Below are 17,633 nucleotides of genomic sequence, written 5' to 3'. Positions count from 1 at the left end.
CTGTGTCTCGAGAAGAACATTTGTAGCTAACCCTCTATCTAATTTCTAGTTAAATTCCCTGTGTAAGACTCCTAATAGAACATCATATCATAGTACATTGACATTCTGTTTGTTTTAAAATAGAAGTATCTCTCTAGCATTAAGGCTTCTTTCACCTTCTCCCTCCATGCCCCTATCGTGGGAATCTTATTAGATCTCCAAGCAGATGCAATGAGTTGTTTGGCTGTGTTTAACATAATATGTCCGATTCTCCGCCTATTAGTACATTTGACCTCCTTTAGCATATTGAATAGGCATATTAGTGGGTTGTAAGAAATATTAAAAGATAAGGCTTTATTTATTTCTTTAATTATTTTCATCCAGTATGATTTAACCATCTCACAGGACCACCAAATGTGTCCCATGTTTCCCACTTCTTTTTTGCATCTCCAGCATTTCTCATTATCTGATGGGAATAAGTATTTTAGTCTATTTGGGGTTAAGTACCAGCGGAACAGTAGTTTATAATTTGTTTCTAGGGCACTTGTTGTGTGAGCAGAGTGGGCTATGTTATAAAAAATCTCATTCCAGATCTTTGGTCCTTGTGGTCCCAATAATTCCCTCTCCCATCCTTTTACGTAATTGTGAGGGTTAGGAGCCGTGGCCTTGAGTAATAATTTGTAAATAATGGATATAATCCCCTTCTGCGGGTAGTTGGAGATGCACAACTGTTCGAAGGGTGTAAGTGCCCTCAACAAACTAGCCCTATCTCTATGTGTCAATATGTAATGACTCACTTGATGAAACCGTAGCCATTGTCGAAAATACCCATTTCCCACCTCTTGTAGCTCAGTTTTCTGCAATAATTTCCCCAATTTGGTTATTTGGGTGACAGGAACATAACTTTTTAAGCTATTGTCACTACCTGAATGATGTCCCTGTCCTTCCATAAATTCAGGGTTTGCCAGAATTGGTGTCAAAGGAGAGTACATACCGGAGATACCCCTGTAGCTATCGCGTATGAGCTTCCAATCTGTAATGGTATTTAATGTTATAGAGGTAACATTAGACTGTGATTTATTTAATAATTTAGGTAGCCAACATATCCCCCCTAATTGTGGGATGCCTGAGATGTCATGCTCTATATGAATCCAATGCTTTGGCTCATCCGATCTATGTCTACTCCATTCTACTATTCTTTGCAGTGAAATAGCCTGTTTGTATAGTGTTATGTTAGGTACTCCTAGACCCCCCCATGTCTTTGTAAGCGTATAATGATATTTTGTTTACTCGAGCAGGCCTTTTTTTCCAGATATAGTCGTGTATCACTCCCTGTAGTTTCTGTATATATGTTTGAGTATTTGGAAGTGGTAACGTCTGTAGGATATACAGGATTTTTGGTAGCAATACCATCTTAACTGTGTTTATTCTCCCTATCCATGATATGTTTTTAGACAGCCAAGATGAGGCCTGGGTAGATATATCCTTCAGTAGCTTAGAATAATTAAAAACTCGAGTCTAAAGTGTTCAACAAATATATTCCCAGGTATTTAATGCATTTCTGCTGGATCGCAAAAGTGCTACTACAACTCTTAATGTAAGTTATATCGGTTGAAGGTATGTGTAGGGGCATTAGTTCTGATTTATTAGTGTTTACTAAGAAATTTGAGACTCCTCCATACTCTAGTAGTTCTGACTGCACCGCGGGGAGAGACCTTATGGGATCTGATAGGGACATCAAAACATCATCCGCAAACATGGACAATTTATACTCTCTGCTTTTAATAGTTATGCCTTTTATATTATCATTTAACCGAATTTTATTTGCTAGTATTTCTAGTGATAGGATAAATAATAGTTGGGAAAGTGGGCATCCCTGGTGGGTCCCATTGCGTATTTCAAATTGTTCTGAGAGCGTACCGTTTATTCTAATTTGGGGGGTGGGGAATGAATATAAAGCTATGATTTTATTTATAAATGGGAGGGGAAATTTAAATTTATTAAGCATGGTCTCGAGAAAGGTCCAATCAAGTCTATCGAATGCTTTCTCAGCATCCGTAGAAAGTAATATTGATGAGATTTTGTTGTTATTTATGTACTCTAAAATATTTAAGAGTTTGACAGTGTTGTCCCTTGCCTCCCTCCGTGGTACAAATCCCACCTGGTCCGAGGATATCAAAGTCGGTAAAATTCTGTTAAGTCTGGACGCTAATACCTTGGCCATAATTTTCAAATCTATGTTCAATAGTGATATCGGACGATAATTGGCTGGGGTGTCTGGTTTCTTACCTGGCTTAGGGAGAACTGTGATGAATGCTTGTAGCATAGTGTCCGGCAGTGTGCCTCTGCTATCTATTTGGTTAAAAGTGTTCAGAGAGTGGGGCGTTAAAATCTGTGAAAATAATTTATAGTAAGACCCAGAGAATCCGTCTGGTCCAGGTGCTTTTTCAGGTTTTAGTGACCTAATAGCTTCTATTATCTCTTCATAGATTATCAGGGCTTGTAGCATCTCACTATCTTTCTCTGATATTTCCGGAACCTAAACTGTATCTAAGTAGTTCCAACATGTAATTTCGTGTTCTGGAACAGATCAATTAGGGAAAAGATTATATAATGTGTGATAGTAGTTTTTGAAAGTTTCTGCTATTTGCTTGGTGTTTTCTACTTTCTCCCCTGATGAAGTATTTATTGAGTGAATGTATGTTTTTGCCTGTCTAGCTTTGAGTGATCTAGCTAATTGACGTCCCGGTTTATTAGCTTCATAATAAAATTTCTGCTTTAATTTAAATGCGATCGCCTGTGCCTTTATATGTAAGTGTGACATAATTTTTGATCTATAAAATTTCAGTTGCTGAAAAACCCTTTCATCTTGTGGATGGAGTTTGTGGACATAGTCCAGGTGTTCAATCTCCTTAGCTATATGTTTGTATTCCTCCCTCTGTTTTTTTTCTCATTAGCTTTAATTTTAATTAGTGTTCCCCTTATGTAGCTCTTATGTGCTTCCCAAACCATTGCTGGTGTAACCTCCTCCCTGGTATTATTATTAAAATATTCCTGTAGATCCCCTTCTATACTCTTGCATACTGCTGGGTCCAATAATAGCGTCTCGTCAAGTCTCCATGAAAATTCTCTTATTGGGGCTGAAGGCCAGGCGATTGAGCATCTGACCATGGAGTGGTCAGACCAGGCTGTGTGTGAGATGTTTGCTGATATTACATGTGCCAAAGTTAAGTGGTCTAGCAGAATGAAATCTATCCTCGAATATGATTTATTCGGATTTGAAAAAAAAGTGTAGTCCCTTCGTTCAGGGTTTGAAACTCTCCATGGGTCATGGAGGCCAAAAATTCTTTAAAAATTCCATACCGCCTTCAGTGTGGTTTTCGCTACTTGTATATTTGGGTTTGAGCTGTCTTACTTAGGATTAATTGGTAAATTAAAGTCTCCCATCATTATCAGTTGTCCTAATTGTATATCTTGGAGGAGGGGTATTACGGATTTAAAAAAGGTTGCCTGTTTATGATTGGGCGCATATATATTCACCAATGTTACTGGTTTGTTGTATAACACACCACTAACGGCTAAGAATCTGCCTTCTGCATCTTTTTTTTTATTTATCAATTTAAATGGGATTGTGTTATGTATGAGAATGCTTACACCATTAATCTTTTTTTTGTTATGTGTGCTATGGTAATGTTGGGAAAAACCGCTGTGTATATATTTTTTAATGGATCCTCTTTTGAAATGGGTTTCTTGTAATCCGACTATTTCCCCCCCCTTTTTGCCCTATTTCCCTTAGAGCTAGTGATCTTTTATGGGGGACTTTGTAGCCTTTCACATTTTGTGATACAAGTATCACTCAACCCATTACCTTAATTTGTGGAAAAATCTGTGCTTTAATTTAGAGGTGTGGAAGAGGCCAATATGGTTCAGGTAGTAAACCTTAGAAGTATTTCCCTGCTAACACAGATCCATATGTATGAGTGATATAAACAAGTAGTGTTCAGAACTTATGACAACATTTTTCTCTGTATGGATGTGTGGTTATTCTTATTCAAGTTTGCATTACCAGCATCTGATATTCCTGCTCCACAATTAACTTGTGCTGAGTGAGAGTTAGAGATGTGTATGCAGGCTGCTGTAACACATCAGTAAACTTGAGTGTATATAAACAATTTTCTTTCAAATAAAGTGCCCCTTCATGCTTTTTTTTTTTTTTTTAAATAGTTTTTTATTGAAGTCATAAACAAATATAACAATAATGAAACGTCCAACAATAGTAACAAAGGAGAAAAGTACAGTACTAATACCATGATCTTGCCAGGTAAACAGCACAAGTTATGCCAACATCGTATACATTCATAAATTTAAAGAGTAGTACTCTATGGTGAGTAGTAAAAGAATGGAGAAACTATAGCTGGTTAGTGTTATGAAGGAGCATTGAGGTTAACTAGGCAATGAATCTAGATAGAAGGGGCATATAAATCCCGTTTATTAAAGGTATTAGTAAAGAGTTTGGACTATCCAAATTAAGACCTCAGTTTTATTTTTTATATGATATGTAGACTAGAAGTGACCCCACCTTGTGATGGATAAATACACCATAAAATATTAATTTAGAAAATATAGAAGCAAGGAAGGGTTGGTTTTATGGGGGTAGAGGGAGGGGGGGAGATAGAGTATATTCTCCACATTATCATGAAAAGCATTTATAGCGTTATATAATCTAGTAAAAGTAGGATAAATGTGGATTAGCTTGTGTTTGGCCACTTATGGACCAATTTAGCGGGGAGAGGGATAAGGGGACGCAGCGGGCAGGAGCCGCTCAAAGTGGAGTGGGGGGGGATGGGGGGGCGGAGCCAAATAGGACATGAGAGCAGGTATGGAAAGACTTATTGGGTGGATATAAGGGTGGGCTTCACAGGGGGGACCTGTTATTTACATGACTACTGGGATGGGCATGGCTCCATCAGAGCGAAGTAATTATCTAAATATAGTGTTATGCTCATATAATGAGAAAGTAATGACAAATGCGTGGAATATGCGACCAGGATAGAACCAGAGCTCAATTATGGGAAGAAAGGGGTCTCAACAATCACTCAGTAGTATTATGTGGAGAGGGGGGCTGTAGAATGTTCAGGGTATAGGGAATCTCCGGATGAGCCCCTCTCCTAGGGGAGTGTCATCTATAGACGAAGCTGGAAAAAGGAGTGGGGATATGACCCACCGGCAATAAGCTCCGGCGGGAAAGGGAGGAGAGAGGCTTATCATGGACAAGTAATGTATACTAATAATGTGGAAAAAACTATGAAAGAGCTAGTAATGACAGTTCTACAGTCACTAACAATGATAGCATTTACATATACATATATAGACGTTCATACATACATTAACTGCTATACACGTGGGCGACGAAAGTAATTAGTATTAAGTAATAAATATTACCTATATGTTGAAACTAACTTTCAGCCTATGAGAATCTGATAACTGCGAGCCCCAACCACTGCACTATAAAACTGGTATGTGGGGGTATAACTAGAACTAAAGCCAGTATCACATGGGACCAATTCTGGCTTAAGGCCCAAAATCAGAGAAGATAGGTAGTATAACCAGTGTATCAACAATGTATATATAACCGATAAGTAGGAAGGGGCTATCAACTGCAGTCAGTGTGTCCCAAATATTATTATGGGAATACCACAAATATAATTTTGTTCAGGGTATGAGCTCCATAAAATCAGGCGGAGACAGACTCAGGTCAGTCTTTAATATAAATGGGGATGTAAAACTGAACCCCTGAGGTATTAGTAACTCCAATAGGCTTAAGTAAGGTAGCTTATTCGGCTAATGATAGAGCAGGGTGACTTGACTTAGGCTTAAAGACTAAGTTAACTTAAAATTGGATCATTTGAGATAAAGGCTAATGGCTGTGTGCTAATTAGGGCTAAGTACATTGTGATATGTCCTACGCACTGGGGGACATCTAAAAATGGTTAGTAGGACACATGCTCAACGTTAATTTGTCAATACAAAATATACTGCTAAAATATTATAGCCCAACATGCGCAAATCAAATCTGCCCATCTTCAAAATATTAGAGGTATACATCAAAGAGTTAGCTTAAGATAGCAATAATCAAGCTACAACTGTATTCATTATCCAAAGAATATTATGTCGAGATGAGAATGCAGTACCATGTGTAGTTAGAGTGCTAAGCGTTGCAAGTGACTATTTATATATAGAAAAGAAAAAAAAATAATAGAAAAGAAATATTAATATATATTTCTATGGCTTGAAGGAGAAGCAGTGCTGTGTATATTTAAGGTGTGGAGTACTGTAGGATATAAGTTTAAGAAAATAGAATACACAACAGAACTGCTTATAGAAATAAGTTTCCTTACTAACATGGAATGAGGCACATACTAAGGAGGTTATACATTACAGATTATTATATAGGTGAAGGTTAACCCAAAGTTCTTCAGTTCACATCCGTGCAGTTTTATCTATACTCATAACATCCCATAATAACTAACAGGCTCTGCTACTTAAAAACATAAATAAAACAGGTGAGCTAACCTGAACCTAGGCAACTTGAAAATGACATGTACTGTCTAACAGTGGGTTACATTATGAGCCGTGTGCTCACTGAAAAAGATTGGTGCGGCTGTGTATTGACCGCTGTATGATAGCAAGTGACACTTCTCTAGTAAGCTTAAGGGGACAAAGTACATAATAATAACAAGTCCCTATTATTTGAGACATATGCCCCATTCTCAGTGCCCCGAAAATAGAAAGGTACCAGCCTTGGATTGAAAGCATGTAGGACAGGGGAAACAAAGTGTTAGAGCTATAGGCAGACAGTACATGCGTTATATTGGTCTCTTAATAGAGGCTTGTGGGGTTTGATCAGCAGCGAACCACTCAAGAGAGCATGTACCCACTACCATGAGGCTCCAATCTGCCACTGAAGATGTAACAGTCATCCCACTCCAGACGGTAACAAACAGTCTGGATGACTCGGTTTGCAAAAAGGTGCCCAAAAAATAAGCAGCGTCGGGCCAGTCTGCTCCACATCAAAGTGTCTCAGTCTGTTTGCGGCTACATTAGTCAAAGCTGTCTGACCCGACTGCTTCCTTAGATTGGGATAGTCTATTCTCTGAGGTCTCCCTGTATGACAAGTTTCCTCTCGCCCAGTAGCTATCTGGTTATCATGGCACCCGACACTTGAGCCGGCATCGGAATCCGAACAGAGGCCGGCCGCATCATCCTGACTGCTGCACAGGAGCAGCACCACACAGAGTTCCACGTCCCGCGCAGGGGAATCAGGGCTACAGGAGGTGGGTTCATCCAGGGGAAGAGAAGTATTTTGCTGTTTCGGCATCACTGTGTCACGAACATAAAGCTGGGTTTCCGGAACGTCAGTCGAGGGGTAGTAGGGATTTGCGACGGGTTGAGGCTCTGCACTTGGTAAATAGCGAACACTGTTCTCCGCCATTTTGGGTGCGCAGCCGTCTCCTACTTCCATGGAAGTTTTGAGAGTATGCATTAGATCTTGGAAGTTGCTAGAGATCTGCTGATCCAGCCCGTCGAGTAGCGCCTTTAGTAGTTGATAGTCTGCCTCCATATTTCAGCCTATGTATAGTATCGTGGGCTCAGTCTGTGATAGAGCTATCTCCGTTCTAGCCCGAGAGGCCGTAGAGATTAAGTGTTGTGAGCTCTAATTCGGGCCCCTAGTTGCGCTCTCAGCAGACTGGGTCGGTACACAGAAGATTCAGTTATAGCCAATGAATTAGGACATCAATTCAGGAATCGCCCATAAATATTTACACAAAATTGTGTATTTTCTTGTCAAATATATAGGGTTATTTGGCTGCAAAACAGGGAGCTCCAGAGGTGCACGTCTTGTTGCGTTGGCTGTTGGCTCCGCCCCCCCCCTTCATGCTTTTAACCAATGTGTATCATGTCGTTATCAGGCTTTATTTTCCGAGCGTTACAGGGCTGCAGGGTTTCACTTTCAATATAGCCCTCTATTTGAAGTGCGTGTGCCCTCTCAAAATGGCGACCTCAACTTGTTAGCGAGTGACCCGGTAAGTGTGGGAAGCTGCAGATAGCGCTCAGACTTACCGCACGACATCTGTGCTCACAACTCTTTAATGCATATAGCTTTAATCTATGTCTTATGCCGACCTGATGATTGTCTGGGGATGACCTCCTAGTTGCGCATGATAGAAAAAGTGATCCTTAGTGGTGTTAATCAGTCATCTGCATGTCTCATACGGCTCCTGCTTTGATAATTCTGGCTGCGGTTTTATGGAATTTCATGGGGTCTGTAGTGTTTATATATGTATCTTTGTGGGCTAAGTCACCGGAGCTCACTTAGCGCGCGGCCATCTCCAGTCAGTGCCGGCTCCGCCCCCTCGGCTCTATCTGTTTTATTGCACAAGAGGCTCGCTGAGCTTCCTGATGTTCAATCTTTTGTTCAGGCTCTGGCTAGAATCAGGCCTGTGTTTAGATCTTCCGCTCCTCCTTGGAGTTTAAATCTAGTACTTAAAGTTTTGCAGAGGGCTTCGTTTGAGCCTATGCATGTGGTTGACATCAAATTACTGTCCTGGAAGGTTCTTTTTCTACTGGCTATTGCTTCGGCACGCAGAGTCTCTAAGATGGCTGCCCTGTAATGTGAGTCTCGTTACCTAGTTTTTCATGTTAAAAAGGCTGTTCTTTGTACTGAGTTAGGTTTTCTCCCTAAGGTCGTTTCTGATCGCAACATCAATCAGGAGATTGTGGTTCCTTCCTTGTGTCCTAATCCTTCTTCTTTCGAGGGAGTGGTTACTCCATAATTTGGACATGGTTCGGGCTTTGAAGTTCTATCTTCAAGCTAAGAAGGAATTTAGACAGACTTCTTCTTTGTTTGTTGTCTATTCTGGGAAGCGTAGAGGGCAGAAGGCCTCTTCCATTTCCTTATCTTTTTGGTTGAGGAGTCTTATTCGCTTAGCATATGAGACAGTGGGACACAAGCCTCCTCAGAGGATTAAGGCTCATTCAACTAGAGCTGTGGCCTCCTCTTGGGCCTTTAAGAATGAGGCCTCTATAGAGCAGATTTGTAGGGCGGCTACCTGGTCCTCCTTACATACCTTTTAAAAATCTTACAAGTTTGACATTTTTGCTTCAGCTGAAGCCCTCAGAATAGGGTCCACCTCTCTTTTTACCCTCCCATTTTTATTCAGTAACCTCTAGAGCTTGGGTATATGTTTCCCACAAGTAAGGAATGAAGCCGTGGACTCTCCTCATATAAAGAAGGAAAACATAAATTATGCTTTCCTTCTGTATGAGGAGAGTCCACGCCCTGCCCGTGTTCTCTGTTGGGCGGACCAAAAGTTTATTCCTTTACACCCTGATATTTCTCCTACTGTTCCTTGTTCCCTTGGCAGAATGACTGGGATATGAGGGAAGTGGGGGAGGTATTTAAGCCTTTGGCTGGGGTGTGTCTGCCTCCTCCTGGTGGCCAGGTTCTGTGGACTCTCCTCATACAGAAGGAAAGGAAATTATCTGGTAAGCATAATTTATGTTTTCTCCTGGGTGCACTCATTACATCACTTTGAGTCATGTTGTAAGTTTTTGCTTTGTAATGGTGGCCATAGCATCTGTAAGACACGTTTCTGAATTATAGGCACTGTCAATACATGAGCCATTGTTATAATTTCACAAGGACAAGGTAGTTTGTCATGTTGTTCTAGAGTTTTTACCTAAATTGTTTCTTGACATTTATTCCTCTAAAGATATTATTTTTCCAGCTTTCAATCAGGATTTTTAGTTTATAAATGATAAACATTTATAGAATTTGGATGTTGTGGGATGTCTGCATATTTAACTACAGTCTACTCCAAAATTGTTACTGTTTTAAAAGATAGATAATCCCTCTATTACCCATTCCCCAGTTTTGCACAGCCTACATGGTTATATAAATATAATTTTTACCTCTGTTATTACTATGTATCTAAGCCTCCTCTGACAGCCTCCTTATCACATGACTATTATCTATTGACTTGCAATTTAACTATTAGTGCAGTGTCATGAACAACTCCACGGGAGAGAGCACAATGTTATCTATATGGCCCACGCGAATTACAATCTCTTGTTTTATGATAAGCGAATAAAAAAGCATATGATAAGAGGTTGTCTGTAGTAGCTTAAAAAACGGCAGAAATTTAGAGGTTTAAAAGTTATAAAGGGGGGCGGAGCCAACTAGCAAAGAGAATGGACGCGTGTCTGCAGAGCTCCTCTATATAATATCATTTAATGGCTATTAACTTGCCCCAAAGGAGGCAGATTACACTATAAATGTAGCGAGGACACTAACTGATCCATGTTCAGACAGACGTCTACCAGATACGGGCCTTCATCCACCCTTTAAACATTGGATTTGACTGGACTGGGGAATCAGGCCTAAGACGGCAGATACCGTACTTCGCTGCTCTAATTTAATCCCCATGAACCCCTGGAACCCCGCTATACTGCAGGCTGTTCATTACTAAGGGAATGACACATAGTGACAGACTCAGGCTGGTTATGTCTTTGAAACGGGAGGTGAAGGAATAAATAACGCACCAACTTTCACATTTATAGCCGTCGTCACAACTCCTGAGGGTGAAGCGGAGCGAAAGATTACACAGAGCACCTAGCTACAGATGGAGCACATTGCATTACTATTGAAAGAGCTGTCTAATCGATTAGACCAACATTTCTCTGCTTGTATTGATGCGCTGCATGATGGAGCCGACTTACCTTCCTCTGATTCACATTATCAGCGCATAGATGTCTTTGATGCCCGGTTCAGCACTGTAGGGCCCCAGTGTTGTTCCCGGGTGGAGGCCATATGGAATTGGCAGCACTCACAAGGGAGAGCGATTAAGCATGACATGGCTCTCATTGAGGAGGTACTGGAAATAGCTGAGATACCTCTCCCGAATAGCATTGCAGAGGTGATGACAGATGGAGAAGCGGATCCAGTTTCAGAAATTGTGAGGCGGCATGACCACCTAAAAAGTCAGGTCAGTCTGTTTACACTCCGAGTGGACAAGAGCGTATACAGTATACAAATAGAAGGGGTCGATGTCCACAGACGGCTGGGATATCCTGATGCCTCATCGCTATCCACACGGGACATGCATGATTTTGCTCCCCAGGTCACTCAGAGTACATCGCTTATAACAGTACGATCTGGGGTAGGGTAAAGGAGTCATCATGGATCTGTCACCACCAACTTGAGACTCTGACTTCAAATTAGATCCCATAAATGATGATCTGATGATCGGAAACAAAGGGACTAATTTCTTCTCAATTGTTATAATAAAGGTTTTATCTCTTTGGAACTTTGGTGCAATAAATATTAGGCTAAACGATTAAGGGCTGTTAATAAAATAGTAATGGTTACCCCTTGCACTGTTTTTTTTTTATCAGTTTAGCTGATAAATATCCTTATAGCCTAAACTGGTTCATCCCAGAGACACCCTTCAGGGCCAAACTTTTCTTAATGGTAAAACTTGAGCTCAACATTATATTGTTTGCTGGTTGTGACGATTTAACCTAGGTATCATCTATACTAACTTACATTATGTTCTGCAAACAAACTGCTATTTAAAGCCTATTATGTGTACCCGACTCTTTTATTGTTTTGTTTGGTATGACTTTTGAATTTGGGTATCCATCTAAGTTATATTATATTATACTATGCTCACAAATTGTTACTTAAGGCTCACTATGCAGAATAGCCTCTACTTAACCCATTTGCATTATTTTTAGAGATGCACAAGATATATTTGTTTTCTTATAGGTTACTCGCTATTAGCGGTGAATGTGTTAAAATAGTTTGCGTTATCAAGAGTGTATTTCTAATACTTGCTTTAGCATTTGGTTCATCACATTTCCTAAAGTATAGCTAACCTATTATCTATCTGAAACTGGACACTATCTTATTTTTGAATCTCTTATTGCCTCCCTATGTGTGCCCCTATGTTCATTAGTTTATAGTTCATCCGATCAATTAAGCTTGTTATATACTAGAGATGCTTAGACTGTTATGTGTGTTAGCTCTAATTTACACGCAGAAATTGCTATCCCTATCTAATGACCTTAGAATGCCTAATCGGTAAACTGCAGCACCCCTGACCCAGCCACCTTGACTTTGAGATTTATAGTGTTGCATACTCATTATATATTTAAATATGTTTCATAGCTGTATATGGAGCTCATATTTATAGCTTGTTTTGCATATGTTTTATCTCAATGTTTGTTCATGTTTGCCTTTACAAATGGCAGTCCTTAGAGATTTCTGCCTATATACCAATTGGATATACCTAATATCTTATCACTAGCTCCCTGCTTACAAAGTTACTCATACACATCTGACTTTTTAATATATCAAATGTTATACATAGGCACTCTCAATTAGAACTATTTAGTACTGGCAATCCCACTGTTGATATGGCATATTTCATGCTGGTGACCTGTTTCAAAGTATTAATATTGTAGGAGGCATCATATTCATATATAGGTCAGACACTATTAGCTATAACTCCTGATTTAATTGCATTATAAGCTCCACCGCAATGTTTGGAAGGCTCCGCCCCTCCATCTCCCCCCCCCCTTATATTTAAGCGGCTCTCACCCGCTGATAGTCCCTCCCCCCCTATATAATGCGGCCCAAGAGTGGCCGACTCAGATGCTAACCCTCCACAGGCAGATACCTTGATTCAGATAAGCTAAGAAGTCTTTCCTACTAGGTTGTGGAGATCATTCGCTAGTAATATAATATAAAATGAAGTTCTAATTCATTTCACCTAAACTTTTGTCTAGCACCATGTTCACTTTTGATATGTATTTCTCCTATTACATGCGCGTTTTGTAACTAATATTTGCATATAGGCATTGTAATATTCTCTTGGATGTATTATTGTCTTAAAGGTGAATCCTGTTTGTCAATTTTTACTTCAACTTCAATAAAAATTTATTTACAAAAAAAAAAAAAAAAAAAAGTTATAAAGTGTATTAATATATCAGTGTTGGTTGTGCAAAGCTGAGGAATGGGTAGTAAAGGCGTTATCTATCTTTTAAACAATAACAATTTTGGTTTAAACTGTCCCTTTAAGAGTACACATGATTCCAGACCTTCTGACAAAGTTGTTTTTCTCAAAGGCCATGATAAAGCAAATGCTCCAATTAAATCCCCTTTTTCCCATTCAATACAACATTAAGTCTAATCATCTCTATAACGTTACATCCCCTGAAGATCTCTGGGCTCACTCTACTAGGACAGTATGGACTTCCTTTTTTTTAAAATCATTTTGAACTATGTAAAGCAACCTTCTGGAAAACATCACATACTTCCCTTACTCATTCTAAGCTAGACATTTATCAGGTGTTAAAGGGACACTGAACCCAAAAATTTTCTTTTGTGATTCAGATAGAGCATGCAATTTTAAGCAACTTTCTAATTTACTCCTATTATCAAATTTTCTTCAATCTCTTGGTATGTTTGTTTGAAAAGCAAGAATGTAAGTTTAGATGCCGGCCCATTTTTGGTGAACAACCTGGGTTGTCCTTGCTGATTGGACAGCACCTTTAAACAAGTTCTGTCCATGGTTCTGAACCAAAAAATTGCTGGCTCCTTAACTGAGATGCATTCTTTTCAAATAAAGATAGCAAGAGAACTAAGAAAAAATCATAATAGAAGTAAATTAGAAAGTTGCTTAGAATCACATGCTCTATCTGAATCATGAAAGAGAAAAAATTGGGTTCAGTGTCCCTTTAAGCTAATATTGGGAAAATGTTACTTTCTGTGGCTCGTTTGTCTTAAGTTTTTTTTATTTTGTATAATTTTATTATTTGTTTTTTTATCTATCCAAAAATTTTGCTTGCCACTGCTTTGGTGGTTATTCATTCCTCATGAATAATGGAAAGGGTGAGCCAAGATATCCAAATTAAATAGAAATTTCTATATGTTTTTATCATATCCATAGACAATATATACCAGGTTCCCACCCGTATCCCCTCGGAATAGTACATGTCCAGTCACTTAGAATGGAGGAACTTATAAGGGGAGTCACCTTTTTACAGTTTAGGAGAAGGATGTTGTTGGGGTTTTTTTTTTTTTGGGGGGGGGGGGTAATTTCCTGTTTATTGCTATAGACGTTGTACTTGGATTTAATATTTGTTTTCTTTTGATTACAGAGAACTGCAAAACAAGCTAAAGAAAGGAGTCGGACAAAGAAGCTTTCTACCGCTTCAAAATATGGTTCAGATATCACAAAATTTTTTGCCAAGATCTAAACTTCTTTTTATATAACTCACCCTGTGTGTTTGCTATTAATATTTTGAAAATACATATTTTATATATAAAATAAAGTAATTGTTTTATCAGGACTTCTTACCTTGCATGTGTTATTTAATTATTCCTTTATTTAAAAAGGCATAATTTTTTTTATTACTAAACAGCTATTTGATTGTTTAAATTACTGACTGTTAGGAATTTTCTCAGGGCAATATTTGAAAGATGAGTCTTGGAGGAAAACAGTGACCTTCTCGGACGTCCGGGAAACAATTACCAAAATAACACACACAGGCAGGTTATCATTAGCAAATGTTCCGTTTATTCTGGGGCCAAAAAACACAATATATAGACATGGATGCACGTAGGCATCTGATGCGTAACATCATCTTATTGGCTAAGCAAAATACAGTAATATCCTAATAGCCTTATTTGGCGTACAGCATAACATATCATAATAGAAAATAATATCTGAAAAAAAGTACAGACATGGAAACTGTATATTTTGCAGCTACAGGAAATAATATAGGTGGGTACTGATCTGTGACATTTGCGGTTTTAGAAAAAAAAAGTACCTTAGTTTCCTGTTGAGAGACACAGACAGATCAGTAACTGAAATTTGCAAATGTGACTGATATTACAAGTGTCTTAGAAGAAATGATATTACGAATGGAGTGCAGAGAAAATGATATTACGAATGGAGTGCAGTGAAAATACATCAGTGCATAACATTATAGATAATGTAAAATAAGTACATAGGTAAAGTGTGCAACACAAATAAGTGATGTTCCCTGACACTAACCAGTTTAATCATTATGTTTAGAAATTAATTATGGAGTAGGGTAAGTCATTAAGTGACCAGCTGACACTAACCTGGTCAGTGATGAACAGTTTTGGCAGCTTTGTGTTAATATCTTTTGTAGTCTTTTCCTTCTTAAACGGGAAGAGTCCACAGCTGCATTTATTACTTTTGGGAATTCAGAACCTGGCTACCAGAAGGAGGCAAAGACACCCTAGCCAAAGGCTTCAAATACCTCCCCCATTTTTTTTTTTTACCCCTTGTCGATTTTAGTTTTAATGTTGGGTGTCGGTAATTTCAGGCTGTGGTGCCTTTCGAAGGGACCGCCTTTTTGTATCCGCCCTTTGATTGCATTCACTGTCCTCTATAGCTTGGGTATTGTTTTCCCAAAAGTAATGAATGCAGCTGTGGACTCTTCCCATTTAAGAAGAAAAACATAAATTATGCTTACCTGATAATTCCCCCCCCCCCCCCCCCCCCCCCGTGCTTTGTCTATGAGGCGGCAGTAAATTTTTGTTTTTCTGGCACCTTTTTCACCTTGATATTTCTCCTACTGTTCCTTGTTCCCTTGGCAGAATGACTGGGGGATGAGGGAAGTGGGGGAGGTATTTGAAGCCTTTGGCTGGGGTGTCTTTGCCTCCTCCTGGTGGCCAGGTTCTGAATTCCCAAAAGTAATGAATGCAGCTGTGGACTCTTCCCGTCAGAAGAAAAGAAAATTATCAGGTAAGCATAATTTATGTTTTGCACTAATTGCATGTAACCATTAGTTTGTCATTTTTTAGTAAACTACACACACACAAATCATGCTTTGTTTTTCACCAGACTATACACTATTAGAAATTAGCTTTAGCTTCTAGGAATACCCAAATATGGGAAAAATCCTCCATATGAAATTCAACATGTTAATTGTGTAACATTTTCTGTAGCAGTAAACAGTAACATGAAGGTCCTTATTTCCTAAATCCTTCTAAGAGACATTTTATGGACCTTATTTAGCATTAATTCTTCGTTTGACAACAGATACATTTAGTTATGTGTATAATGCAAAATATTTATAGAAATTAGAAGATAAAAGTAATTAATTATTCTTTGGGACTTGGCACCTTTGCAGTTTCAGCACAAAGGAAGAAATAAAATATCTAACCATAAAGATATTTTTAAACTAACTAAAATTCTGATTGCAGAGAGGTGTGTCTTTAGAATGTCCAGACCTCCAAAATATTAGTAATGCAGTAAGGTGTTTTTTACAACAATTTAAATAACCTGACAACCAGATGTACAGAGGGCAACCAATTACTCATTTTTATTGAAAACACAGGAATAGAATCCTGATTTTTTTTTTTATTTTTTTTTTAGGAGATGAACTGAAGGTAAGGTGTAGATTTATCAAGTGTCGGGCAGATATGATCCGCTGTAGCGGATTCTGGTGAAATGCTTGTGCAATACCGCCCCCTGCACATTTGTGGTAAAATCCGCTAGCAGGGGGTGTCAATCACCCCGATCGTATCTGATCAGGATGATTGCTGTCTGGCACCTCAGAGGTGGTGGATGAGTTAACTTTTGTTTCCGGCGAGCTTGAAGGCTCTCGCAGAAACAGCTGCATTCGCAGCATAAAAAATCTACCCCTAAATGTGGAACCAAAGAGTGTGTGTTAGAAATATTTTGGAAATATCACTTGTGCTATTGTTTACCCTGTATGAGAGAGAAAATGACAAACAAATTGAGACCTGAGAGTTGAGATTTAGAAAATTGCACTTAAAAATAACTTTTTGCATTTTATAAAGTGTTTATTTCCTATATATGGGTGTTTCTGCAAACTAATCTTACTTTCCAGAAGTGATTGATGTGTTGAAAAGAAAAACAGCATATCATTTGTGGGTTTTTCTGCAAAATTCTAAAAGGGTGCAATTTTAATTTCTTTCTTAAGATCGTCATAGTCTACAAGATCAATACATGTTAGATATGTGCATTCAGAGGTTCTCCTTCATCTCAGAATGCGGAAGATGGCGGCTATTTTCATTGCCACATTTATTCTTGTGCAACAGCAACACACTAAAATCTGTGCAAATCCAGATTTTAGTGCGTTGCTGTTGCACAAGAATAAATGCGGCAACGAAAATAGCTAAGTGGCACGAAAAGCCGCCTCTTTCCGCATTTGGAAGTAAACTAAACCTCCAAATGCACCCCAGTCCTTTAGGAGAAATTAAAAACACCCCTCTCATCCAGAATCCCTCATCCAAAGTTTTGCCTCCATGATGGAGTAAGGTGAATTCTGAAGTGTTGATCTACAAGTGGTTGATAAGGGTTCTCTAATATATCTGAGACTTAACCCCCCCCCCCCCCCCCGAGTGGAAACACAGAAATTTACAACCAAGCAGTGAAAATCTTCTCTTATTGTGGAGATGTCACAAGCCTCTCAAATGAAAAGAAGATTTATCTGTCAATCTGGTTCTGAGTGTTGTTTCAGCATCCCCTATTTTCTTTCTAAGATAGTGTCTACCTTTAATCAGTAAATGTTGGTTCCTTCATTAAGCC

At 38.9% G+C, this 17,633-nt stretch overlaps 1 protein-coding gene across 3 annotated transcripts in view; it reads left to right on the top strand.

The window, feature by feature from the left end:
- Positions 1-14,394, top strand: part of ZRANB3 (zinc finger RANBP2-type containing 3) — a 1,006,798-nt gene extending 992,404 nt beyond the window's left edge. For all 3 annotated transcript variants that reach the window (XM_053698237.1, XM_053698236.1, XM_053698238.1), the window contains one exon: positions 14,203-14,394. In XM_053698237.1, the coding sequence (XP_053554212.1) occupies positions 14,203-14,301 (99 nt within the window). In that variant the 3' untranslated portion in view covers positions 14,302-14,394. The remainder of the gene's footprint in view (positions 1-14,202) is intronic.
- Positions 14,395-17,633: the final 3,239 nt, after the last annotated feature.

The sequence above is a fragment of the Bombina bombina genome, chromosome 1 (assembly GCF_027579735.1).
Source record: "Bombina bombina isolate aBomBom1 chromosome 1, aBomBom1.pri, whole genome shotgun sequence".
NCBI classification, from domain to species: domain Eukaryota; kingdom Metazoa; phylum Chordata; class Amphibia; order Anura; family Bombinatoridae; genus Bombina; species Bombina bombina.
Note: the sequence above shows the minus strand (reverse complement) of the source record. Positions and strands in the feature narration are given on the sequence as shown.